The sequence below is a fragment of the Danio rerio genome, chromosome 17, assembly GCF_049306965.1.
Source record: "Danio rerio strain Tuebingen ecotype United States chromosome 17, GRCz12tu, whole genome shotgun sequence".
NCBI classification, from domain to species: Eukaryota; Metazoa; Chordata; class Actinopteri; order Cypriniformes; family Danionidae; genus Danio; species Danio rerio.
The window spans coordinates 59,491,978-59,518,288 of NC_133192.1; the positions used below are offsets into that span (position 1 = coordinate 59,491,978).

The 26,311-nt window shown below is 45.1% G+C and overlaps 3 protein-coding genes across 7 annotated transcripts in view; 2 read left to right on the forward strand and 1 right to left on the reverse strand.

The window, feature by feature from the left end:
• nek9 (NIMA related kinase 9) overlaps positions 1-26,311 on the forward strand; it is a 129,464-nt gene that overhangs the window by 77,442 nt on the left and 25,711 nt on the right. The gene's annotated exons all lie outside the window — the stretch shown is intronic.
• On the forward strand, positions 246-14,740 carry asb2b (ankyrin repeat and SOCS box containing 2b). 5 transcript variants are annotated; one of them, XM_073927079.1, is made up of 9 exons: positions 246-638; positions 829-915; positions 3,241-3,344; positions 3,895-4,050; positions 4,143-4,388; positions 4,596-4,767; positions 5,009-5,540; positions 7,367-7,520; positions 13,406-14,740. In XM_073927079.1, exons 4-9 carry the CDS (start codon positions 3,945-3,947, stop codon positions 13,450-13,452), a joined length of 1,257 nt encoding a protein of 418 aa, XP_073783180.1. In that variant the 5' UTR covers positions 246-638; positions 829-915; positions 3,241-3,344; positions 3,895-3,944; the 3' UTR covers positions 13,453-14,740.
• exd1 (exonuclease 3'-5' domain containing 1) lies at positions 14,313-21,901 on the reverse strand. Its single transcript, NM_001045465.2, is given in 11 exon segments — positions 14,313-14,583; positions 14,822-15,004; positions 15,186-15,329; positions 15,644-15,724; positions 16,141-16,245; positions 17,339-17,425; positions 17,511-17,575; positions 18,170-18,228; positions 18,315-18,348; positions 21,235-21,303; positions 21,686-21,901. Coding segments are annotated over 11 exon segments (1,137 nt in total). The 5' UTR covers positions 21,840-21,901; the 3' UTR covers positions 14,313-14,427.

Consider the following 26,311-nt stretch of genomic DNA (forward strand, 5'->3'; position numbering starts at 1 on the left):
TTTACTTATTTAATTTTTGCATTTTCCTTTCATTATTGGATTTATTTAACTTGAATGTTTTTTGTATATTACATTTGTATCTTTGTATATTATTTTTTATTTTATTATTTTGTGTTGAGCCTTCCATATATGACACACAAGTTGTAAAGTTGAATCCCATTTTGTTGTATTTGGATTTTGTATTTAAAAAAAAAAAAAGTGTGTGTGTGTGTGAGATCCAGCAGAGCTCCCACCAGAAGCCAAACATTCGGCCAAACACCGGAGACCCGCTCAGGCGCTGGCTGTGGAGCTCTGCGGGGTCGTGCTGTGTTGTGTTCAGCGGTAATTCAGTGGTAATTCTCTGGAACCTGGTGTGTGTGTGTGTGTGCGTGTGTGCGTGCGTGTGTGTGTGCGTGTGTGTTTCCCCCAGCAATAAAGCTAAACCTGTTCAGTGTGATGGGAACAGGCTCGCCCGCACGCCTCTGCCAGTGGAGTATGCAGATGAGAGCAGGTTTGATGATGGGAATGTGGATCTGCAGCTGATCTTCAGGGTGATCGGGCTCCTGCAGTACAGCTCCAGTCATTCCGAGGAAACACCGAGCTGATCTGAGACCTGCGCTTATCTGATCTGCTCGGCGGAATGGCGTTAGTCAAATAAGGTAAAGCCAGCCCTCACGTGTCGACAGATGCTAAAATTAACCCACTGAACAGCTGAGAGTGTGTGTGGGTGTGTGTTCGCTGACACACACACACACACACGCACGCGCCTTTGTCTGTCCAGGCGCGCGCTCTGTGACAGTAAGACACGATGACCCGGTTCTCTTATGCCGAATATATTTCATTATTCAGAACAAACGACAAAACAGCAAACCCAAGGCGACAGAAAACACACACACACCGCTGTGGAGGAGCGGAGGCGCGCCACGAGCCCGCACAGTGAGTCCCCGCGCGCGCGCCTGCATTATTATACGCGTGCACTACTGTGTGTTTATTATGTGTGTAATGTTTACTACTGTTTGTGTATTTACTGTATGTGCTATTAATGTTTACTATTGTGCGTTTTTGTTTTCACTGTGTGTGTGTGTAATATGTCTACTGTGTTATTAATGGGTTTTCTACTGTTTACTACTGTATATGTGTGTGCGTTTACTGTTTAATAGTGTTTACTGCTGTGTATGTCTAATGTTTACTATGTGTATTTACTATTGTATGTTTTCTGTGTGTTTAATATTACGTGTTCTGTTTATTAATGTTTACAACTGTGTTTATTATGTGTTTCCTATTGTGTGTGTGTGTGTATTATTCTGTTTATTAGTGTTGACTACAGTATGTTTATTATTGTAGATGTGTGTGTGTGTGTGTGTACTGTTGTGTGATCAAGGTATCGTGTGTGTTCAGTTGTCATACCTCTGGTCATCGTGTGTGTGTGTGTCTGCTCTGGGCTCTGTAGTCTCTGTTCTCCGTCAGTTCTCCTCAGAGGATGGCCTGATCTTACTGATGTCTCTGGAGAATCATGTCTCCTCACACCTGCTGCTAAATCCATATCACGAGGGTTTGTTGATGACTACACGCATGAAGAAACGCAAGAGTGGTTAATAGTAAATACTGAAGTGTTCTTGAACCATGAACCATTATACTACATGACCCATTAAAATAGTAGGAGACACACATGTGCATCTGCTTCTCCTGTTAACTGAGTCCAGACTTGTTGATCGAAAACTAGTAAAGTTTCACAGATTTACTCTGAAAGTCGACAGATTCACAGAAATATCCTTCAACTCCATTAAAGACAACAAATGACACAATCCAAAACTGCTGTCGTCTCAACATATACATCACTGAGAGGATTCAACTATAGAGTGTTTAAAAGTAACGAATATCAACACCTTTAGCTAAAAAGTTGCTGAGATGCTGTTCATATTGTCTAAACATAGCTATAAGTACACAAGTAACGAGGCCACTAATCAATTAAACACATATCATGATAATATTCAAAGCTTTAACTGAGTTGACACTGACGTTATCAGAGTTGACAATATCAGAGATGACAGCAAGTTCAGCCGCTGACGGTAACCGAGTTACAGGGAACAGAGTTGCCGATAACAGAGTTGCCGATAACAGAGTTGCCGATAACAGAGTTGACGATAACTGAGTTGACGATAACAGAGCTGACCATAACAGAGTTGACGATAACAGAGTTGACCATAACAGAGTTGACGATAACGGAGTTGACGATAACAGAGCTGACCATAACAGAGTTGACCATAACAGAGTTGACGATAACGGAGTTGACGATAACAGAGTTGACGGGTAACAGAGTTGACGATAACAGAGTTGCCGATAACAGGGCTAACGATAACTGAGTTGACGATAACAGATTTGACGGGTAACATAGTTGATGATAACAGAGTTGACGATAACAGAGTTGACCATAACAGAGTTGACCATAACAGAGTTGACAATAACAGAGCTAACGATAACAGAGTTGACGATAACAGAGCTAACGATAACTGAGTTGACGATAACAGAGTTGCCGATAACAGAGCTAACGATAACTGAGTTGACGATAACAGAGTTGACGATAACAGAGCTAACGATAACTGAGTTGACGATAACAGAGTTGACGATAACAGAGCTAACGATAACTGAGTTGACGATAACAGAGTTGACGATAACAGAGTTGACAATAACAGAGCTGACGATAACAGAGTTGACGATAACAGAGTTGACGATAACAGAGTTGACGATAACAGAGTTGACGATAACGGAGTTGACGGGTAACAGAGTTGACGGGTAACAGAGTTGACGATAACAGAGTTGACGATAACAGAGTTGACGATAACGGAGTTGACGATAACAGAGTTGACGATAACAGAGTTGAGGATAACAGAGTTGACGATAACAGAGTTGACGATAACGGAGTTGACGATAACGGAGTTGACGATAACAGAGTTGACGATAACAGAGTTGACGATAACGGAGTTGACGATAACAGAGTTGACGAATACTGAGTTGACGATAACAGAGTTGACGATAACGGAGTTGACGATAACAGAGTTGACGATAACAGAGTTGACGGGTAACAGAGTTGACGGGTAACAGAGTTGACGGGTAACAGAGTTGACGGGTAACAGAGTTGGCGGTTGTAGTCTCGCTGTTTGTCCACACGTATTGTTGTTCTACGTTAGAGAAGTGTGAGGACTCGGTGTTTGATCTGCTCAGCTCTGTACTGCAGTAATGCAGTGTTTGTGTTTTCCTCAGAGCGGGACCCAGTGGGACTGAAGTGCTGGACGGAGACGACTGGACACCACTGCATGAAGCAGCTTACCGTGGACAGAACCACTGCCTTCAGGCACTGCTGAGAGGTCAGACACACACACACACACATTAAGCTAGTTGGGTCTTTATCCAAGTCCCTCTATGCTCAGACATTCTGGTTTGATGGAGAAGCACACACTAATGGAAAAGGCTGGAGTCTCCACTAGAGTTGATCATCAGCGGTCTCTTCAGTTCTGTCACTGAATGTTTCACCAAATTAAATGAGATCAGTGTTCTCTCAGCTTGCCTGGGCTGATGCGCATACACACTCGTTTGGCTTTTCTGGTTAATGAACACACACGGTCCTCCTCTGAGTTATGTCTGGATCGCGCTGCTCTTCTGATGGCCAATCTCCTGAGATGACAGCGACTCTTCGTTTACTAGTTAGTGGACATCAGAGGGGTCACGTGATGTGCTCAGACAGAACAGGCCTCAGCTGATATACGGTGTGTGTTTGAGACGTGAGGAGAGCAGCAGATGTGTGTGTGTGTGTGTTCACTTGACTCATGTGCAGCTGTAGATCTGATGCCGAGTCCAGCTCTGCACTCCACAGCGCACACAGACCTGTACTGAAATGAGTGTGTGTGTGTGTGTCAGAGGGCCAGGTGTGTGTGGACAAGCGCACTCTACAGGAGGAGACGGCGCTGATGCTGGCGGTGCAGGCGCGGCAGCTGGAGTGTGTGAGGATCCTTCTGGAAGCCGGAGCAGATCCTGATATCTGCAACAAGAGCAAAGAGACGCCGCTCTATAGGGGTGAGGAGAGTGTGTGTGAGAGAGAGTGTCTGAGTGAGTGTGCCTGTGTGTGTGTTTGAGAGCTGATGTCTGCTTTGTGTGTGTGTGTGCAGCGTGCGAGCAGGAGTGTGTGCAGATGGTGGAGGTGCTGCTGCAGCGTGGCGCAGTGGTGGACCAGCGGTGTGTGCGCGGTCGCTCCGCTCTGCATGCGGCTGCAGAACGAGGCTGTGTGCAGATCTGTGTGTGTTTGCTGCGTGCCGGAGCCTCCAGAGACGCACGCTGCGCTCAACTCAACACACCCGCTGTAGAGGCCGCACGACACGGACACACACACACTCTGGAGCTGCTCATGCAGAACGGTACTAACACACACACCAGCAATACCACACACACACACACACACACACACACACACACCAGAAGAACCACACACACACACACACACACACACCAGAAGAACCACACAGCGCCAGTCAACACTACTGTATACTCCAACAGCACAACTCATCAGCTAGCCTGTGTAGACACTGAGGTCATCTGTTGTGTGTGTGTGTGTGTGTGTTCAGGAGCAGCAGTGGATCTGCAGACGAGTGACGGATACACACCTTTAATGGAGGCCTGCAGACACGGACACACAGATGCAGTGCGAGTCCTGCTCAAACACCACGCAGACACACACCACGCCTCTGCGGACGGACTGCTGCCACTGCATGTGGCCAGTCAACACGGACACCACCGGTAAGAGGAACACACACACACACATACACACACACTCATACACTACGGCCAGTGTAGTTGATCAGTTCCCCTATAGCGCATGTGTTTGGACTGTGGGGGAAACCGGAGCACCCGGAGGAAACCCACACCAACACGGGGAGAACATGCAAACTCCACACAGAAACAGCAACGGTTAATTTCTGTCCTGTAAGTCATCAGGAGTGTTTAATGTGTGTGTGTGTGTGTGTGTGTTCATCTGCAGGATCGTGTCTATACTGCTGCCCATCACCAGCCGCTGGAGGCTCCGTCAGAGCGGCATCTCCCCTCTGCATCTGGCGGCGGAGCGGGGTCACCTGCGTGTGCTGGAGCTGCTGATCGGCTCGGGCTGTGATGTGAACAGCAGGCTGTCAGACGAGCGCTCGGCTGTGTTTGCGGACCGTCGGGTGTCTCCGCTGTACTGCGCAGTGGCCGCCGGCAGGACAGAGGTAGCTGCCGCACTCCTGCGAGCCGGAGCCGACCCCGAGCTGGACCCCTTCAGCCCGCTGCTGCTGGCGGCCCGGCAGGCCTGTGTGCGCACGGTGGAGCTGCTGCTGCGGAGCGGAGCGCACGCCAACACACACCCGCCCACACACAACACCACATTCCCTGCGGCGCTGCTGCACACACACCAGCTGGAGGTGCTGCGGGAGCTGCTGGAGCACGGCTGCGACGCACACGCCTGCTTCACCTGCGCAACACACTCGCACGAGGAGGACACACTCGCAGAACACACACCACACGCTGCCAAGATCACGGTAATAACACACACAGACTACACACAACATACTGCTGAGGTCACGGTAATGACACACACACAAACACACACACACACAGAACACACACTGCAGAGATCACGGTAATGACACACACACACACACACACAGAACACACACTGCAGAGATCACGGTAATGACACACACACACACACACAGAACACACACTGCAGAGATCACGGTAATGACACACATACACACACACAGAACACACACTGCAGAGAACACGGTAATGACACACTAACACACACACACACACACACACACACACAAAGAACACACACTGCAGAGATCACGGTAATGACACACACACACACACACACAGAACACACACTGCAGAGATCACGGTAATGACACACATACACACACACAGAACACACACTGCAGAGAACACGGTAATGACACACTAACACACACACACACACACACACACAAAGAACACACACTGCAGAGATCACAGTAATGACACACACACACACACACACACACAGAACACACACTGCAGAGAACACGGTAATGACACACTAACACACACACACACACACACACACACACAAAGAACACACACTGCAGAGATCACGGTAATGACACACACACACACACACACACAGAACACACACTGCAGAGATCACGGTAATGACACACATACACACACACAGAACACACACTGCAGAGAACACGGTAATGACACACTAACACACACACACACACACACAAAGAACACACACTGCAGAGATCACGGTAATGACACACACACACACACACAGAACACACACTGCAGAGATCACGGTAATGACACACACACACACACACAGAACACACACTGCAGAGATCACGGTAATGACACACATACACACACACAGAACACACACTGCAGAGAACACGGTAATGACACACTAACACACACACACACACACACACACACACAAAGAACACACACTGCAGAGATCACGGTAATGACACACACACACACACACACACACACAGAACACACACTGCAGAGATCACGGTAATGACACACATACACACACACAGAACACACACTGCAGAGAACACGGTAATGACACACTAACACACACACACACACACACACACAAAGAACACACACTGCAGAGATCACAGTAATGACACACACACACACACACACACACAGAACACACACTGCAGAGAACACGGTAATGACACACTAACACACACACACACACACACACACACACAAAGAACACACACTGCAGAGATCACGGTAATGACACACACACACACACACACACAGAACACACACTGCAGAGATCACGGTAATGACACACATACACACACACAGAACACACACTGCAGAGAACACGGTAATGACACACTAACACACACACACACACACACAAAGAACACACACTGCAGAGATCACGGTAATGACACACACACACACACAGAACACACACTGCAGAGAACACGGTAATGACACACACACTGCAGTGACCACGGTAATGACACACACACACACAGAACACACACTGCAGAGAACACAGTAATGACACACACACACACACAGAACACACACTGCAGAGAACACGGTAATGACACACACACACACAGAACACACACTGCAGTGACCACGGTAATGACACACACACACACAGAACACACACTGCAGAGAACACAGTAATGACACACACACACACACAGAACACACACTGCAGAGAACACGGTAATGACACACACACAAAACACACTACAGAGACCACAGTAATGACACACACTGTTCTCTTTGTTTTCTGATGTGTGTGTGTGTGTGTGTGTGTGTTCTCCTGCAGTTCTGCGAGTGGCTCTGCTCGTCCCGCTCTGCTCCCTCTGCTGGTGGTTTGGTGGATCTGCTGTTGGATTATGTGGGAAATGTTCAGCTCTGCAGCCGGATCTCCAGCCTGCTCCGGGACACAGCGCAGTGGCCCAGCATCGAGGAGAAGACCTGTGAGTCTCATCAGCAACCCTGCTACACACACACACACAGACACACACACACACACATCTGATCATTGCTGCTGCTGAGATGTCTGTTCCTCCAGCATTCTTCAGAATATCTCCTCTGGTGTTCAACAGAAGCTCACAGATGTTTCGATGTGCTCGAGTGCTTTAAGATGAGCAGTTGTGTGTCGGTCTTCTCAGATCAGTACTGTGTGAGTGATGTTGTCTCTGTTCGTGTGTGTGTGTGTGTGTGTGTGTGCAGCGTCTCCTCGAGCTCTCGTGCACCTCTGTCGGCTGCAGATCCGTCATCAGCTCGGCACACACAGACTGAACTCCATCCGCTCGCTGCCGCTGCCTGAACGCCTGCAGAGATATCTGACATCCAGAGCCTCCGACAAACACACACACACACACACACACACACACACACCTCTGAGGCCCGGGGAACATCACCATCTGTGAAGACGCTGCTAAACACACTCCTGAACTGAAGAGCAGCTGGAGCGGGGTCTGTCTCTTTAAACACTGACGCTCTGATGAGCAGGAGGCGATCTGATTGGCTGTCGGTGTTCACTTCTTCTGTTGAATCTACATGACGCTTGTAACCAGCGATTGGGTTTGTCCATATTTGATAACGCAGCATTATTCAGAGCAACTTTCATAAACACCAACAGCCAATCAGAATCCTCCTGCTCATCAGAGCGCCAGTATTTAAAGAGACAGACGGCAGATTAATGCAGTGATGTGCTCACTAATACAGTGATCAATATACTGATCAGTCCTGAACAGACCCTCACCACTGATGCTGGACACTCATCAGTGAGAGTTGTGTGTGATTTCTTTTATTTATATCATTAATTTATGCTCTTGAAGATGAAGTATTCCTCCTGTGTGTGTGTGTGTGTGTGTAATGTGCAAATACACTGAGAATAAAGCAGTGTGAGCAGAGCGTGTCAAGAGTCCATCATTACCAGCTTTAATGAGCTCATTAAGCACAACATCTGGATTATCAACAGGGTTAGTACAACAGCGCCTCATGTGGACATCTGATATATGGCCACACACACACACACACACACACCAACTATATACATATATGAAGAGTTGAGATGGAGAAGCCTGTAGCTGCCGTCTGAAAGGTTCTTCTGAAGTGAGCATGTTCTTCAGGCTCCTGTGTGTCGGCTCAGTAATTTCACCTTTATGGTGAGGAATAAGTTCTCATGATCTTCAAAGTGAAATAAGTCAACATAAACACAGGAGGCTGAAGATAATGTTCATTTACCACAGACATGTCTGACAACACTTAGAGGCTTTTTGCATCTAAACTCTTCATCATATTCAAAAATGTACCAAAACGAAGGAGTATAGTTATAGTTTTAGCACAACTTTGACAACGTTTTGATCTACTGAAACACCTTCATATATATATATATATATATAGTTATATAGTTATATATATTAGAGTTTGTCAGAATGATTTGCTCTCCTGTGAAATGTTTGTTCTTTTCCAGTGTTTTTAAGAGATTTTTCAACGCATATTAAAAGAATAGTTTTAATAACTCATTTCTATTGACAGCACATCATATATTGGTCACACTTTACAATAAGGTTCATTAGTTAATGCATTTACTAACATGAACTAATCATGAACAACACATGTACAGCATTTATTAATCATAATTGAACATTTACTAATGCAATATTAACATTCATGTCAACGCTTGTTAATATTAGTTAATGCACCACGAGTTAACATGAACTAACACTGAACTACTGTATTTTCATTAACTAACGTTTACTAACATGAGTAAATACTGTAGTAAATGTGTTGATCATTGTTTGCTCATCTTAGTAAATGCATTAACATTAACCTTATTGTAAAGTGTGACCCATATTTTACTAGTGTTCAGCTTACAGTGACATGTAAAGGCTTCACTAGGGTAATCAGGGTAAAATTAGGGTAATTAGGCAAGTCATTGTATAACAGTGGTTTGTTCTGGAGACAATCCAACACTAATATTGCTGAAGAGGTGAATAATATTGAGCTTAACATGACTTTAACACTATTAAACACTGCTTTTATTCTAGCCACACTCGAATAAAATATTTACCGCAAAGACGAATATATGCTGTTAGATGGCAGTTTCTAGAAGGGATACAGCTGCAGCCGGAGGGTTAATTATAAAGATACTCCTTAATTGTGTTTTGTTAACATCTACCTTTACCCCGGCCCCAGAGTAATATAACAATACTAATTATTGTCATACAGGCTCACAAAAACTGCTGTATTGATGTATCATATGTGTCCAGAGCTGTATCCCTTGTAGACTCTCCCCTGCTGAACAGTGCTGAGGATATACTCATTTCACAAGAGGCCAAATGATTTAGACTTTAACTGTGTACATGGATAATATATTCAAACATATACTGACACATCTGTAGATCCAGTCATTAGGACAAGAATTAACGGCGGTTTCCCCAATGTTTTGAGTTATATGTTGCATCTACAGTCAGAATTATCAGCCCTCCTGAATTATTTGCCCCCGTTTATTTATTTTTTCCCCAGTTTCTGTGTAATGGAGAGCAGATTTCTACAACACATCTCTGCTCATAACAGTGTTCATAACTCATCTCTAACAGCTGATGTGTTTCCTCTTCTCCATGATGACAGCACATCATATTAGTCTAGATATTCTTCAAGACACTAGTGTTCAGCTTACAGTGACATGTAAAGGCTTCACTAGGGTAATCAGGGTAAAGTTAGGGTAATTAGGCAAGTCATTGTATAACAGTGGTTTGTTCTGGAGACAATCCAACACTAATATTGCTGAAGGGGTGAATAATATTGAGCTTAACATGACTTTAACACTATTAAACACTGCTTTTACTCTAGCCCAAATAAAACACATCAGACTTTCTCCAGAAGAACAAACAGAGGAAACACTGTGAACAACTCCTGAATCTGAGAAACAGCATCTGGGAAATATTTGAAAGAAGAAAAAAATAATAAATCAAAGGGGGTGAATAATTCTGACTGCAGCTGTACGTCATGTCATGTGCAGTTTGCCATATATCAGACTTCTACATGAGTCAAGTAAAAGCAATAAATAACCTCTCGACTGTAAGACAGAATAATCTACTGTGTTAAATGCACACACAGATGACAGAGACGCGGCACACAGAACAGACCAATCACCTGCCAGCAAACTAATCACAAGCCCAGTCCAGAACAGCCCAGTCCAGTCCAGCGGCACAGAGGTCTTCCTCATCCAGGAGCACACAGTCCACCAGAGACGACCTCTTCCTCAAACCTCGCTGTGTTCAGTGTTTATTGGCGGTGGTGAACTGCATTATGGGATGTTGATCTCTGCTCTGTCCACTTCTGATGTTTTAGCACTAATATAATCATCAGCCATAACATGTAGAGGAGGAAGTGTTTACAAGTGTTACAGGCTCACTGCAGCGTTATATACAACACCAACACACACTGCACACACATGAGCAGAGGAGACACTTACACACGGTTCAGGTTAGACACTGCTGGAGAGAGAGAGACATCCCATAATGCAGCTCAACAGCAGAAATAAGCAGCATTAATCAGTAGCCACGGTGAGCCGTGCATGCCGTACGCTGTACAGGTGTTTAATAGGCTGCATCAGTGCTCAAGGGCTTGGAGATCAGCAGTCAGATAAAGTGGGTCCACATCCGGGTTAGTGTAGTCCAGATCCGGGCTCTAGATGAAGCCGAACACACTGAAGATGGAGGGCGGCGCGGTGGGTTTGGTGGGGATGGGTTTGATGACCACATGAGTGCTGTTCCTCTGCTGTGGGTCCATCTGCGCTGGTTCCCCGCCGGTGTTGGGTTTACTCCTGAAAGCTGCGTCCGGGAACAGAAAGCGGCTGTGGAGCGAGCGGTACTGGAGCGGACAGCACCCGCACACCGCACTCCTCCTGTGGGGATCCAGCATCACTGCGGAGTCTTCACAGATCATGGTTCTGTTCTCGGCGGCGCTGCTGTGTTTGCGGATCTGCAGACAGTCCTGGCCCATGCTGGACGAGCAGGACTGCGGTTCCCTCCAGAAGCTCGCCGGCAGCTGTCGATCCCGCATCGGGACCTGCTCCGGTCGCGCCTCGTCCTGCAGTGTCGCTGCTTTCTGCTGGGAGAGCCTCGCGCAGGTGGTGTCGCCGGATCGGCAGCGCGGCAGCTTGGCGTATCGGTGTGAGAAGCGCTTCAGCTGCTTCTGCAGGTATTTGCGGTGGTCAACAGAGCGTCTGCAGGGGGCCGAGCGGTCCAGGGCCGCCTTGATGTCGCTGGACGCCAGATTGACAAAGTTCAGGAGCGTCTTCACCTCGGTGTCAGAGCTGGCCATGACGGTCAGCGCTCAGAGCAGAGTCCGCACGTGCACATATGCTCACCCCGAGGAGCTCCCATGTCTGGAGCAGATGAAGCGTCTGCGCCGGCTGAGTGATGTCCAGCCTCTATAATAGCCCAGCACTCAATGCAGCTCAATGACTATAGACTCTGTGTAGTTACGGTGCTTCCCTCGGGCCAATCAGCGACCTCACTTTGTGCACAATGAGCCGCCGAGGTCCCGGTGTCGGATTCTTTGCCAGCCCAAATTGTTGTCATGGAAATCAGCGAGGGAAAAGAGCGAGCCGACGCAATCTCTGAGCGGAAACGCCGGCTCCATCATCCTCAGAGAGCGTCTCTGCGGCGGGATCAGGGTTTGATGTGCCAGGGTTTGCGCAGGCACGCTCCACCCGGACGCCTCCACCCGTCCGCACTCTCCACCCGGCGCTGGTGTCAGCAGACGGGCTCGGGGGGAGAGACCTGCGCATATCCATGGGAAGGGGGCTCGAGCGCTCAGGAATCTTGTCTTTCTGTTTGCCCCCTCAATCCAGCCACACAAAAGCTGAATTACTCATTCAAACCTCGCGGGACAAAGGCGGAGGAGCCGGATAGCACTCCCGCATTTGTAGTCAAACATTCGGAGACTTAAATCGAGTCGTCATGAAAGAGAAAGAGTTAGACAAAGCCCATAGAATTGCCATCAGCAAACATTTTCCTGTGTCATATTAGCGGGGTCTCCATGGCTCCTCCTGGCTCGGGGACAATAGCAGAAGTTTGCACACTCGAATACTGTCACCCTGCCAACCGCAGCCGGCCAGAAGCAGGACAATCCCTGCTAAAGCAGCGCTCCGCGGGGAGGGAGCAGAGAAAGGGAGAAAGGCACTTGTGAAATGCTAATTGAGCCCCGTCCTGATGGAGAGGGGGAGACGCTCCCCTTCCCCAGAGCAGGACACACACACACACACACACACACACACACACACACACACACACACACACTGAGCAGACACAGCAGAACACAGTTCACACACCTGGAGAAACTTCACTGTCTGGGAGATTTACAGGTGCAGCACTCTGAAACTCATGCATGTACAGCGGGGACACATGTAAATACACGGTGTTCCCACAATGCTTCAGTGTTCATGCGTCAAACTACTTATACTGATGCTGTTTTCTACACACTCTTATTTTATTGTTCATGCAATGATGTAGAACTGATGATCTATTTGCTGTACGAGTGTTCTGCCTAAAACTGAAGAATATTCTGCACGTCCTGTTCACCTTATTTCTGCGTGCGGGAGTGAACTCAATTTTCTACAAATTTTTCTGATTCAGTTTCCAATGAGAGAAACGATTAGATAAATGGCAGAAAGTGGTCAAACTGCTCTACAAACAAGTGTGTTCATGACTATAAAACACACATAAAAAGCAGCCATGACTTGTATTTTATCACAGACTATACAACAAACATTATTCAGGCGATCCTCATCATTCCTGCTGATTGTTTGTTTTAATAATGGTATTGTATTGTGTTCCTGCAGCACACTCCAGAACAGAGTCAGCAGCAGTGCAGGCCGTGATCAGGTGATCTGCTGGATGATGATGTGATGTCCACAGGTGATGGTGATGGTGATCTGCTCATCAGGAAAGCTCTAGTGCTGTAGGAGCAGAGATGAGTCGAGTATCTCCAGTTTGAGCACAGACACAGTGCAGTGCAGAACAGCATTAAAGACTGAAGGAGTCTGGAGGAGTTTCAGTGCATAAAGCACAAGAGCGCAAGCCTACACTGAACAACCGTGACCTCCGACCCCTCAGGGGTCCTCTGGTATCTTTTCCAGAAAACGTCTTGCACAAAATGAATTCCAGCACTTCAGGCGGTGTGGATGAGTGCGCGATTCACAACAACACAAAACCAGCATTAACATAAAACAGCTAAAGACGGTCTCCGGGGCCTCTCTAATAAAGGCGTCCTCTAAATGATCCCGCTTCTGAAATGCTTCAGCAAATGAATGATGTGTAACGTGGCCTCATGCAGCCCGCTTTAGTGTCCCGAACCCAAGTGCAGCGTGACCCACTACATTAAACACAACCGCACTACTCCTGACAGATAAACTCTTAAAGTCATTATAAACTCTATTATCTCCTGAACTAACGCTCACAATTTCATTCATATTTCCGCATTACAATAGCAGGAGTAGTGTTTAGGAATAACTTGCTGACATATTAAAATACACTGCTGAAATAAATCACGCTTCAGCCCCAAAACCCTGATCTGGACTGTCTGTGCTTCAGTATATGCTGCTGAACTCACACGCATGTGACACACGGTCAAACCTTCAGCCAAACTAATCCACAAGATTTGATGATAATAATTTATATTATACTATTATGTTCCTATATGATTACTAATATTATACTATTATCAAATGATCGACCCTGGAGAGCAGCACAGGAGCTTCACATTTATTGAACACACTCTTTACAGCTTCGTGAACTCTTAATACACAACACAAAACACGTGAACAGAAAGACTGAACAGAAGAGCGTTTACCGCAGGACAGCATTACTGAGCGTCTGCTGGAGTGTGTGGAGAGGCTTTAAAGCTGGAGCGCTGCAGAAGACCACTGTCAGTCTGAGAGTAACACTGAGACGCCCAGTCCATCCTCTGCTGACGCACACACATCAGCTCCTGCAGCTCCGGCGGCACCGCGCACTCATCCTGAACACACACACACACACACACACACACACACACACACACACAATGCATCACATTTACAAGTAGCACAGAATATGCTGCATTAAGCTATTTCAACACACACACACTATTATTCATTGCAATAAGTGCCTAATAAAGTGGCCGCTGAGTGTAAGTCATGTTTAGCCTTTGTGAAGTGTATTCCTCTGATGTGTAAAGTGTGTTTAGCGAGCGCTGGTTCTGTCTGTGTGTGTTTGACCTGCTGGAAGTGCAGTGGTGGGCAGTGAGAGCTGCTCATGAAGGAGTCCACCAGCACAGTGTAATCCGCCAGCAGAGCGTCCAGCAGCAGCAGACGCAGAGAGAGGAGATGCTGGACTGAAGAACACATCAGACTGAGGAGATCTGGAGGACACGGACGCACATACCACAGCTGCACACACTCCTGAAGCAGAGGAGAACACACACACACACACACACACACAAACACACACACACAAACACACACACATTATTGCAGAAAATATTGGGTGTGTGCTGCTGTGGCGCCCTCTAGTGTGTGTATGTATGTGTGTGTGTGTGTGTGTGTGTGTGTGTGTGTGTGTGTGTGTGTGTGTGTGTCTGACCCTGCTCTGCTGCTGTTTGGAGCAGAGGGGCTGGATCTCCGCTGTGGTCAGTCTGAGGTGAAGCTGCAGCAGCTCTGGGAGTAAAGCCAGTCGGTCCGGCAGAAACCCTCCGCTCTCGTTGAAGAACAGCAGCAGCTCAGCCACCTCCATCACACACAACAACAACACAATTACACAACAGCACGGTCAAAACATCAACATCCTAAATCAAGAAGCATCTGGACCAGTAAAAACACTTGTTTTCAGAAATAAGGAGTCAAAATGAAGCGAGCTTCTCCTTAAAACAACAAATCAGTCTGCAGATGCTGCAGGAAATATGATCATACCTTCAACTCAAAACCAGATCATTAAAATATTGATCAGCAGTGCTGGGATTGGCTGAAGAGGTGTGTGTGTGTGTGTGTGTGTGTGTGTGTGTGTGTGTGTGTGTGTGTGTGTGTGTGTGTGTGTAGACGCACCTGTGTGTCGAACACATTGGTCAGCTGCACCCTGAACTCTGTCCTCAGGCAGCGGGTGATGCAGCGGCAGTCATGGAGCACCTGCAGAAAACACACACACACACACACACACACACCACTGAAGCACACACTACAGGACACACAGACACTGGTGCAGCTCTGAATGGGGAAAGGTGTAGCTGCTCTATTAAGTGAGGCTCCGCCTTCTAGTACAGGAGCCAATCAGTGATCGCAATTGCCTGACGATTCTCTGGGGGAGGGGCTTCAGTGCAGACGTGTGTAAAATTCAGTTTCTGCAGCTTCATCATGAATCAGACCCCTCCCCCACAGCACAGCATGACTATAAACACTGATGATTGGATATTTCGACCAGTAGGCGGGGCTTGCTCCTCTGTGTCAGCCATACTGAGCGCTGCACCCTCCTCCATTCACAGCAGTGCCAGTGAAGCATCTTTGTGTCTTGACAGAGTGTGTGACGCCCCACAGCAGCCGCTCACCTTCAGGATGTGTGTGTTCTCCAGAATCATCGACAGGCCGTTCTTAAACGCCGGACCGCCCAGCAGGAGGATGTCGAACAGGTACACCACCTTCTTAGTGGCCACCTGTAGGGAAACAAACACTCATCAGTAGCCCACAAACTCACACTGGGCTTTATGCGCACACACACACTGGTATTAGTGGTTTACACACTCTCCGTTGACTTAATGTATTGTAACTGGCAGCATGGTGGCTCAGTGGTCAGCACTGTGGTCTCACAGTAAGAAGGTCGCTGGTTCGAGTCCCAGCTGGGTCAGTTAGAGTTCTGTGTGGAGTTTGCAGATTCGGATCATCAAAAATGATTGCGATCTCGATTCGACCCCCACACGATCTTAATTCAGCTTTTCTACGATTCAGCTAATTATATTTAAGGTCAGAAGTGAGAAGGCGGGCGCACAGCTCTTCACATTATTTTACACCTCTAAATTGCGTTAAAAGAGTCACATACTGCATTTATAAGGTATAATTCACCCAAAAATGTTGTTTCAGACTTAATTTAATAATTTATTCGCAGCTGTGGAATCACAAGTGAGCTGACCGCGAGCGGTTTATTTAATGTGCGTTTTGTTACAGACATACAGGGTCATCCTGCCACTGTTTTGCAGCGTATGAAATGTCCTCTCTGATTAATGTTACTCTGATAGTCAAAACATGTTTAAAAATGTGTATGTTTTATATATGCATAAAAAACAGTCAGGAGAAAGTGTTTAATGTAAATTGGGACCACGAGTCCACATATATGGACATCATTTTTCTCTAAAAGTACATCATAGCAAAATACTAATTTAATCTAATTAGGTTCCAATAAGCCCAAATAGCAAAGAGAAATAAAAAAATGCATGTAGAAAAACACCTTGGGCTTTAAGTTAAGATTATGACAAGCATTTGATTTGTTTTATCTTTCATACCCATAGAGTTTTGTGCATGAGAATAAATGCTTGTGTTTGTTCTGTAAGCTCCTACTCAACACACTGATCAATAAAGCTCTTCGGAAAGTTTCTGAAAGTAAAGGTGTTCCTTCATTCATTTCCCAGTGTAAAGCGTATAGTGTGTCAGCTACTGTGAAAGCGGCTGTGTTGTGTGAAGAGCTGCAGTAGAGGAGCTGCTGAACACTCAGAAAACGGAAGAGGCGCTTGAATATTGTATGATCTGATTCACCTGTAACCAGCAGAGTCTCTCCTGGCCGCTCTGTCCGTACACATCAGCCCCGATGCCAATCACGTCCTGCTCCTGGATGTGCATGACCTGAAAATACAGTGCAAGTGTGAGTGTGTGTGTGTGTGTGTGTGTGTGAGACACATGTATGAGGAGAAATGCTGGACAAACTCACCGCAGGGCCAAACTTCTCATGAAGCTCATCGATTAACACGTAACTCACACCGTCCTCTTCGCCATCTGGAGGAGAAACACCACATTCAGCAGCAGATTTAACCAATAATCAGGGTGAAATGACCGCTTGGGGTCCCCAAAGTCTCTTTCACTGTCTGTAAGATGTATACTCGCAGTAAATCTGAATAATTAAGCTTTCCAGTGGTGTATGGGACAATATTTGACTGAGATCAAACTACTTGAACATCTACAATCTGAGGATTTCAAAAACAATCTGAATATTGAGAAAAATCACCTTTAGAGCTGCTTAAAGTTTTAAAGTTTGCAATGCACATTACTGATCAACAATCGAGTTTTGAAAGATTTACAGCAGAAGAATGTACATAATATCTCGACATGATCTTCTCCACTTAATCTTCTAATGACTTTTCTGAAATCTCAACCCAAAAGTGTGACCCATTGCTGAAAATATGCTTGTGCAATGTTTAAATGGTAGAGATTGGGTTAATATATGAATGTAGAGAGCAGGATTGAGTAATATAAGAAAAACAGACAGCTTATTAAATAAATACCAAGAGTGCATATTAGAAATATTAAATCAGTAAACTCGCCCCTAAACACATGACAACACCTCAACCCCCCTGGATGAGGAGACGTTACCCAGGGTCATCTTCTTCTTGAAAGTCTGGAACTCTGACTTGTGTTTTTCATTACTGAACCTGCAACAAACACACGTCTGAGAAGTGAAGAGGAGCAGCGATGACTGGGATTATTATTCACACATTAAACAGGTAAAAACACTCACACACTGGCCTGCCCAGCAGACAGCGGAAACTCCACTGAAAAACAACAACAACAACAAAAAACATTTAGATTTCTCAGTTAATAAAACAGAGTTGGCGGTTCATTCCGCTGTGGCGACCCCTGATTAATAAAGGGACTGAGCCAAAGGAAAATGAATGAATGAATGAATAAATAAATGAAACAGAGCTCTTGATTGTTTAAAGAGCCAGGTCAAGCAAAAACTGTAAATTCTGTGAGAATAAATGTGCATTTGTGTGTGAGCTGTGCCTTTATCTCCTTTAAAACATTATACCTAAAGAAGCAGGCAAGAAAACAATCATGACCCAAGTTTAAATGAAATGAAATTGTGTGTTATGGTCCAGAAGCAAGCCTTCAACAGAGTTGGTGTTCATCAGTTCTAGTTGTTTGGCTAATCTAATAAATCAAAATTATGATTTAACATCTATAAATGATGAGAAACTTTCTCTCGATAACAACGACTCACTTTCCTGAAATAACAATAAACTTTTTCATTATTATGACTTAATTCTTCATGTGAAGGTGTGGGGTATATACTGGCGGTCTCCATGCTGTTTACCACGCTAACTTTAATATTCGAATATTAAATCACATGTATGACCCAATGACTGTAAAAAATATGGACGACGCGACAGCCCCTTTTGCCATTGAACGCCTTGAGGGCAAAACGCCTGCTTGACGGGCACAAACTGTCGCAAAAGACTGCTGAAATTGGAGCCAGACATGCGCAGAAGGACTGTCTGATGGAGCCAGAGGAGGAGCCGCGATAATGAGCGGAGTCGAGCTTCCAACCAAACGCTTTATGTAAAATCAAACACGCCCCCCAAACTTCTCACTCGACTGCCGGTGTCTGCACTATAACAAACGCTCGCTGATGTAAATAGAAGCACTTACATTAAAAAAACACAATAATATACGGTTTAAAAACGGTGTGATGTAAGCTGTTAAACTTTAATAAAAGCAATACATGCTGGACTGCAGAAATAAACGATCTTTTATACACTCTAGCCTGAATATGAGCACAAATAATATATTCTCTTATTGTTATATTTGTTGTTGGTATTTGTTATCTTCATAGGGGTAGAAATAACACTTGTAAAATATGAACAATAACATATAAACAACACATACATTTTTAGAAAGGTTTTTATTTTTAATTAGCCATCAACAGAACCCAAAATATAGCCTACACACCATAACGATTTACCATGCGGGAACAATCGTGCGTTTAGAAGATAAATACAGCAAGATTACTAAATATCAACAGGATATTTACACATCCCAACCCTGCAATTTGTCAATTTGTGCAAAAAAAACTTTGCACTATTAATACAACGTCTATCTGCTGTAACATCACTAGTATATTGTTTATTCATTTTCGCTTGAATTGTTCATTTATTTAATTTCTTTGCCTCCGTTTTCATTTGGTTTATTCGATGCCTTCATTATATCTGGCAACGAGGAATTTACATTCTTTTTAATGTTAGCTGGAGTGTTCAAATAAAACGCCAACAGTAAATGATGTAAATAAATAATATCTAACATTTACAGCTCTATTAGGTTATATAAGATTCGATTTCAAGAACGTTATAATGATTTATAACAGCAAATTCAGTAGATCACTTAATAACATGCCAAAACTTAAAATGCAGAGACGTCCTATAAAGCAAGTTTAAATAACCTTACAGGAGGTCAACGTGGAGATTATTATTTAAACACAAAGAGAATTACTGCTAACGATCTCCTGTATTTTCCCCGTACTTAAATGGGTTTATTTTATTGTGCAGTTTTATTGTCATTTTCGTATTTATTATTATTATTATTTAATACTTGTCGATACAGGTTTATTGTTATTTATTTTGTCCTTTATTTAAATAATTGCTGTGCTGTTTGCATCTTTATTCAAAGGTTAAACTCAGTGATACACTTTGCGTTCACATAGTAGCATGCGTTTGTTGTTATATCAACAAAAATGGGTGTAATAACGTTAACAAATGTGAGGGTTTTATATAATGAAGATTCAATAGCGCCAGCTCCGGGCATCAGCGCATAACCTACTCGCGGCGTCGCGGGCTGATTCCGGCTCGCATGCGGCAGCGCCTGCTCGCTCGGCCGCCGCATCTGGCTCAATTGACTCAGGCTGGAATCGGGCAGTGAGTCCAGGCATCCGGAGTAGGTCCAGCAGAGGTAGTCAGTCTGAGGGGTAAGTCTCCGGCAGGCAAGAACTGGCCCCAGTGTATTTTGCTATCTGGGTGGCTAGGCGTGTATTAGCAAACTAATAAAGCCCGAAAAAAGCTCTGACCTTAGCGAATAAACAGTGTTCCACCAGGATCATGTATGTCAGAAACTGTAGTTTACTGCTGAACTCATTTTGTCATAGTAAAATATCACAGAAATCGAGTAATAACACTTCAGTCTTCTGCCGAAGCTCAGACGCCGCGCTTTGAGAAACTGTCAATCACAGCTGTCAATCACGATGACACGCCCAGCATTAAATTACTGCTAAAAACAAACTGTTTACAAAAATGAGGATCTGCACCTATTTCAGCACAATAATCAGTGCCTTAATCGACCAGAACCATCGTTCGGGACATTTTATTGCAAGTGTAATTAATTTTTTTATTTGGGCTCAAGTCTCCTTCATTAACACGGAGGAGGCGGGCTTTATGACTTGTACTGCAGCCAGCCCCCAGGGGGCGATCTAACGGCCGAGACCTTCACTCAAACGCAGGCTTGCGGCACACTTGGTATGACCTCAACCGATATTTAATTGACTGTGAACAACTCTGATAGTCACTGGCTGCTAATATGATTTACAAATAACAGTGAAATTATATTAAGGAGAAAGTCTGAATGTGCAAATATAACACCAACATCAAACTACTGCAGTCTGTGGAGCTTACCTTTAACTATCTCCTTTCCAAAAATCAGTTTGGCTCCTGGAAATCTGCGTCCACTCCTCACTTCAGACACTGGAATACAGGGAGAAATATCACAGGAGCATTAATGAAGGCTGTGGTCAGTCAGATAATGAAGGTTTATGGTACAGGTGGTTTTATATTCGCACATTTGGAGTAGTACTCTTCGCGCATTTTAAAGAGAAACCATATTAGCAGCCAATGACTATTAAGGTAACGTTAGTTAGTCTACGTTAACGTTACATCGTTCAGTCAATTAGTGCTAATGTTGTTCATTTAGTCACTAAATGCGACTATTTCAGACCGAATATTCGAAGTATCATGGAAAACAATAGTGTTGCCGTGTCACTGTTCATAAATGAACTAATGTGCGAATATAAAACCAACTGTAACTCAATGAATAATAATGAAGGCCCGTCCGTCCTCCATAACTCACCGTCCTCCAGGATGAGCGTCTTCTTCTGGGTGATTTTCTGGATGACGCCGCTGATCTCCGTGTCTGACAGGGTTATATTCACGCGTTTCCTCTTCATCTCCTCCAGAAAGCGGCTCTCCTCTGAGGATGAAGTCGTGTTCAGCCTGTTGTTCATTTTCCTGACGCAGAGCTGCTGTTCACCTGCTGAACACCTCACTCACTCACTCACTCACTCACTGACAGAGTTCACGACCGAGAGAGGGATTTCCCGCTGCAAATTAGTTCAGCGCACGCCCCGCCCCTCCAGCGATCCTGATGATCTGATTGGCCACTGAACTAATTAAGAAGCTCCTGCGTTTGTTGTCATGTTCTTCTTTAGTTTCAGACGAGAGGAAAATACAGAAATAAAGCGCTCTTTATGTTTTAATACTGTCTCCAGATCCTCCTGATGACTTTATTCAGAATGCAGCCCATGATCCAGCAAAATGCATGAAATGTGCTGCACGTGCGGATGAGTTTTTGACTATTATTACTTTCTTATACATTTCATTTATACAAGATCGTCAGGGGAAAGAAAATAGTAAATTTAGATTTAAAAGAGGGATTGTTCATATTTTCCAGCTCGTCATCCATTGGTCATATTTTATAAATCTTGAGTAAAACTCCCACAGACGATATTTAGTCACGCTTTGACCACCCGATGGCGCTGTTTAGCAGCTCAGTCAGGCATTCAGCATACATCCCATCATAAACACACTAACAATGAATTAATGATGAAATATGAAGAATATGTGTAGACCAACACCATCAACATAAGAAGAATGCTTTATTCATTTAGCTTATTTACATTCTGTTATTAGAGATTTGACTTGTTTCTATTTAATCGCCTTTGTGTGTGTTTGCTTGATTGTCTGCCATTGCTTTTAATTTATATTTTATATATTTCACTTAAAACGCTTTGTCAGTCCTGTAACCACATTTCTCAATTTGAGGTAAAGCAACTCTTGACTATTTCTTATTGATTTGTGTGAATAATAGGATGCATTGAATATTAGTACGATATACTGAATAATAATACAATATATTGAATAATATGATATACTATTTGTATTTTATTTAATTATATACACACACACACACACACATACATATATAATAAAACACAACAAATAGATAGTATATATATATATATATATATATATATATATATATATATATATATATATATATATATATATATATATATATACATACACACACTATCTATTGTGTTTACTGTGTTTTTTATTATATATGTATGTTACTTTTTATGTGAACTTTATAAATGCTATGGTTAACATTTGTCATGACAATAAAGTAACTACTGAATTGAGAGAGAGAGAGAGAGAGAGAGAGAGAGAGAGAGAGAGACAGAGAGAGAGAGAGAGAGAGAGAGAGAGAGACAGAGAGAGAGAGAGACAGAGAGAGAGAGAGAGAGAGACAGAGAGAGAGAGAGAGAGAGAGAGAGAGAGAGAGACAGAGAGAGAGAGAGAGAGACAGAGAGAGAGAGAGAGAGAGAGAGAGAGAGAGAGAGAGAGAGAGAGAGAGACAGAGAGAGAGAGAGAGAGAGAGAGAGACAGAGAGAGAGAGAGAGAGAGAGAGAGAGAGAGAGAGAGAGAGAGAGAGAGAGAGAGAGACAGAGAGAGAGAGAGAGAGAGACAGAGAGAGAGAGAGAGAGAGAGAGAGAGACAGAGAGAGAGAGAGACAGAGAGAGATAGAGAGAGAGACAGAGAGAGAGAGAGAGAGAGACAGAGAGAGAGAGAGAGAGAGAGAGAGAGAGAGAGAGAGACAGAGAGAGAGAGAGAGAGAGAGAGAGAGAGACAGAGAGAGAGAGAGAGAGAGAGAGACAGAGAGAGAGAGAGAGAGAGAGAGAGAGAGAGAGAGAGAGAGAGAGAGAGAGAGAGAGAGAGAGAGAGAGAGAGAGAGAGAGAGAGAGAGAGAGAGAGAGAGAGAGAGAGAGACAGAGAGAGAGAGAGAGAGAGAGAGAGAGAGAGAGAGAGAGACAGAGAGAGAGAGAGAGAGAGAGAGAGAGAGAGAGAGAGAGAGAGAGAGAGAGAGAGAGAGAGAGAGAGACAGAGAGAGAGAGAGAGAGAGAGAGAGAGAGAGAGAGACAGAGAGAGAGAGAGAGAGAGAGAGAGAGAGAGAGAGAGAGAGAGAGAGAGAGAGAGAGAGAGAGAGAGAGAGAGAGAGAGAGACAGAGAGAGAGAGAGAGAGAGAGAGAGACAGAGAGAGAGAGAGAGAGAGAGAGAGAGAGAGAGAGAGAGAGAGAGAGAGAGAGAGAGAGAGAGAGAGAGAGAGAGAGAGAGAGAGACAGAGAGAGAGAGAGAGAGAGAGACAGAGAGAGAGAGAGAGAGAGAGAGAGAGACAGAGAGAGAGAGAGACAGAGAGAGATAGAGAGAGAGACAGAGAGAGAGAGAGAGAGAGAGAGACAGAGAGAGAGAGAGAGAGAGAGAGAGAGAGAGAGAGAGACAGAGAGAGAGAGAGAGAGAGAGAGAGAGAGACAGAGAGAGAGAGAGAGAGAGAGAGACAGAGAGAGAGAGAGAGAGAGAGAGAGAGAGAGAGAGAGAGAGAGAGAGAGAGAGAGAGAGAGAGAGAGAGAGAGAGAGAGAGAGAGAGAGAGAGAGAGAGAGAGAGAGAGAGAGAGAGAGAGAGAGAGAGAGAGAGAGAGAGAGAGAGAGAGTTACGCAACTGACAGATCTGCGAGTCTCTGCTTGATTTCTGCATGTGTTCAGATCTGCGGGAGGATCATCATCATCATCATCATCATCATCATCATCATCATCATCATCATCATCATCATCATCATCATCCTCTGTGGACTTACAGCGATCATAACCGCTCATAACATCCTCCAGTTGTGTTGATCAGCGTGATTACCGTCATGAGCTGACTGAGTAAGTGAAGGAACTTCTCCCGGAGTCGGAGCGCGGAGAGCGGGTGTGCGCGGTGTGCTGGCCGGAGCGGAGCGGAGCATGCGGGACTCTGCGTGGCGTCTGCTGCTCACACACTGCCTGCTCTGTTGCCAGGTACACTGCACTACACTACACACGGTCTGTAATTTGGCATTTTAGAAAGTTAAGGAAAAGCCTATTTATGAACATCAGTTCTTCTCAGTGTCTTATTCAAAACATCATTCATTTGAATAATTAGCAATTAATTCTTTAGTAGCACTATTTTAATAGGTCTTTCTCAATGTCTCCAAAATGTGTCATGTTATAATGATAATAGTGTGTGTGTGTGTGTGTGTATGTGTGTGTGTGTGTGTGTGTGTCCTGCTGACTCTGATGATGATCAGGTGTTTATTATCATCACTCATGCTGTGGGGCTTCACTCAGAGTTTAGAGATATAGTACACCTTCCTGTGTGACTCCATCTGAACTCCTTGAACTTTCTCTCTACCTTTCCCTCCACCTGTCCATTCATCGTTTCTCTATCTCTCTCCACCTGTCTCCCTCCACCTGTGTGTGTGTGTGTGTGTGCAGGCGGAGCTGCAGTGCTCCTGCTGTCAGTATGAGATGAGCAGTGGAGCTGAGGGCTGTGAGCTGTGTGGGTGTCGACTGTATCCTCCTCTTCCTCCTCCACCTCCTCCTCCTCCACCACCACCAGGACTGCTGTCTCCAGGTAAGGCTGATGGATCTCTCTTTACCTACTAATCTAATCATTCTTGGCATGCTGTATACAGTGAGCTCCATCAGTATGTGGGCATGGCCACAGCTCCAGCAGTGTGTCTCTACACAGCAACACAATGCATGTGAAATGAAGACGTGCTCTACTGTAGACGGCCAGCTTTACTCTGAGGGTGTTTACATGCACATCAGCTGAACGCTGGAGGAGTTACAGCAGTCTGCATGTGTGCCTCACACTTGTTAAGGGACCAAAAGTAATCAGACAGTTGTCTTCTCAGCGGTGGTGTGTGTTACAGCAGCAGGATGAGTTCTGGAGTGTCTCAGGCAGTATTCTCTGCTCATATTCAGCCAAATGCTTCAGAACTCAGTGGACGGCGCTTCACAGAGCAGATGGAGGATGACCCAAACATACTGCAACAGCAAACAAAGAGTTTCTGAAGGAGAAGGGGAATGTTACGCAATGGCCAAGCCAATCCCCTGATCTGAACCTGATAGAGCATGCATTTCACATGCTGAAGACTAAACTGAAGGGGAAATGCCTCAAGAACAGGCAGGAGCTGAAGACAGAGCAGTAGAGGTCAGGCAGAGCACCAGCAGGACTGAACCCAGCGTCTGCTCATGTCTCTGTGCTCCACACGTCAGGCTGTAATCCACTGCAGAGGACTTGAACCGAGTATTAAAGAGCGACAGATTGAGTTATGAGTATTATTCTGTCCAATTACTTATGGTCCCTTAACTAGTGTGAGGCACATCTGCAGACTGCTGTTACTCCTGCTTTTATGAGAGGTCCAGGGTCACACCTGTTCAGATGATGATTGAGGTATTAGTGAAGTGTTCAGCAGCTCAGAGAGGAGTGTGTGTGTGTGTGTATGCAGTGTTCAGCGGTGTGTGTGTGTGTGTGTTTTTTTCAGCTGAGGTGGCTCCTGCAGTCCTGTGCGCCCCCTGGTGGACGGAGCTGCTGGTTTTGGGGTCCACGGGGTCC

Excerpts from the sequence above, each read along its gene's own strand:
- asb2b (XM_021467128.3), top strand. The coding sequence starts at position 788 with ATGACCCGGTTCTCTTATGCCGAATATATTTCATTATTCAGAACAAAC. Across the intron at positions 4,051-4,142 it reads AGAGACGCCGCTCTATAGGG|CGTGCGAGCAGGAGTGTGTG; the intron begins GTGAGGAGAGTG and ends GTGTGTGTGCAG. Across the intron at positions 7,521-13,405 it reads CAGCATCGAGGAGAAGACCT|CACACTCCAGAACAGAGTCA; the intron begins GTGAGTCTCATC and ends GTGTTCCTGCAG.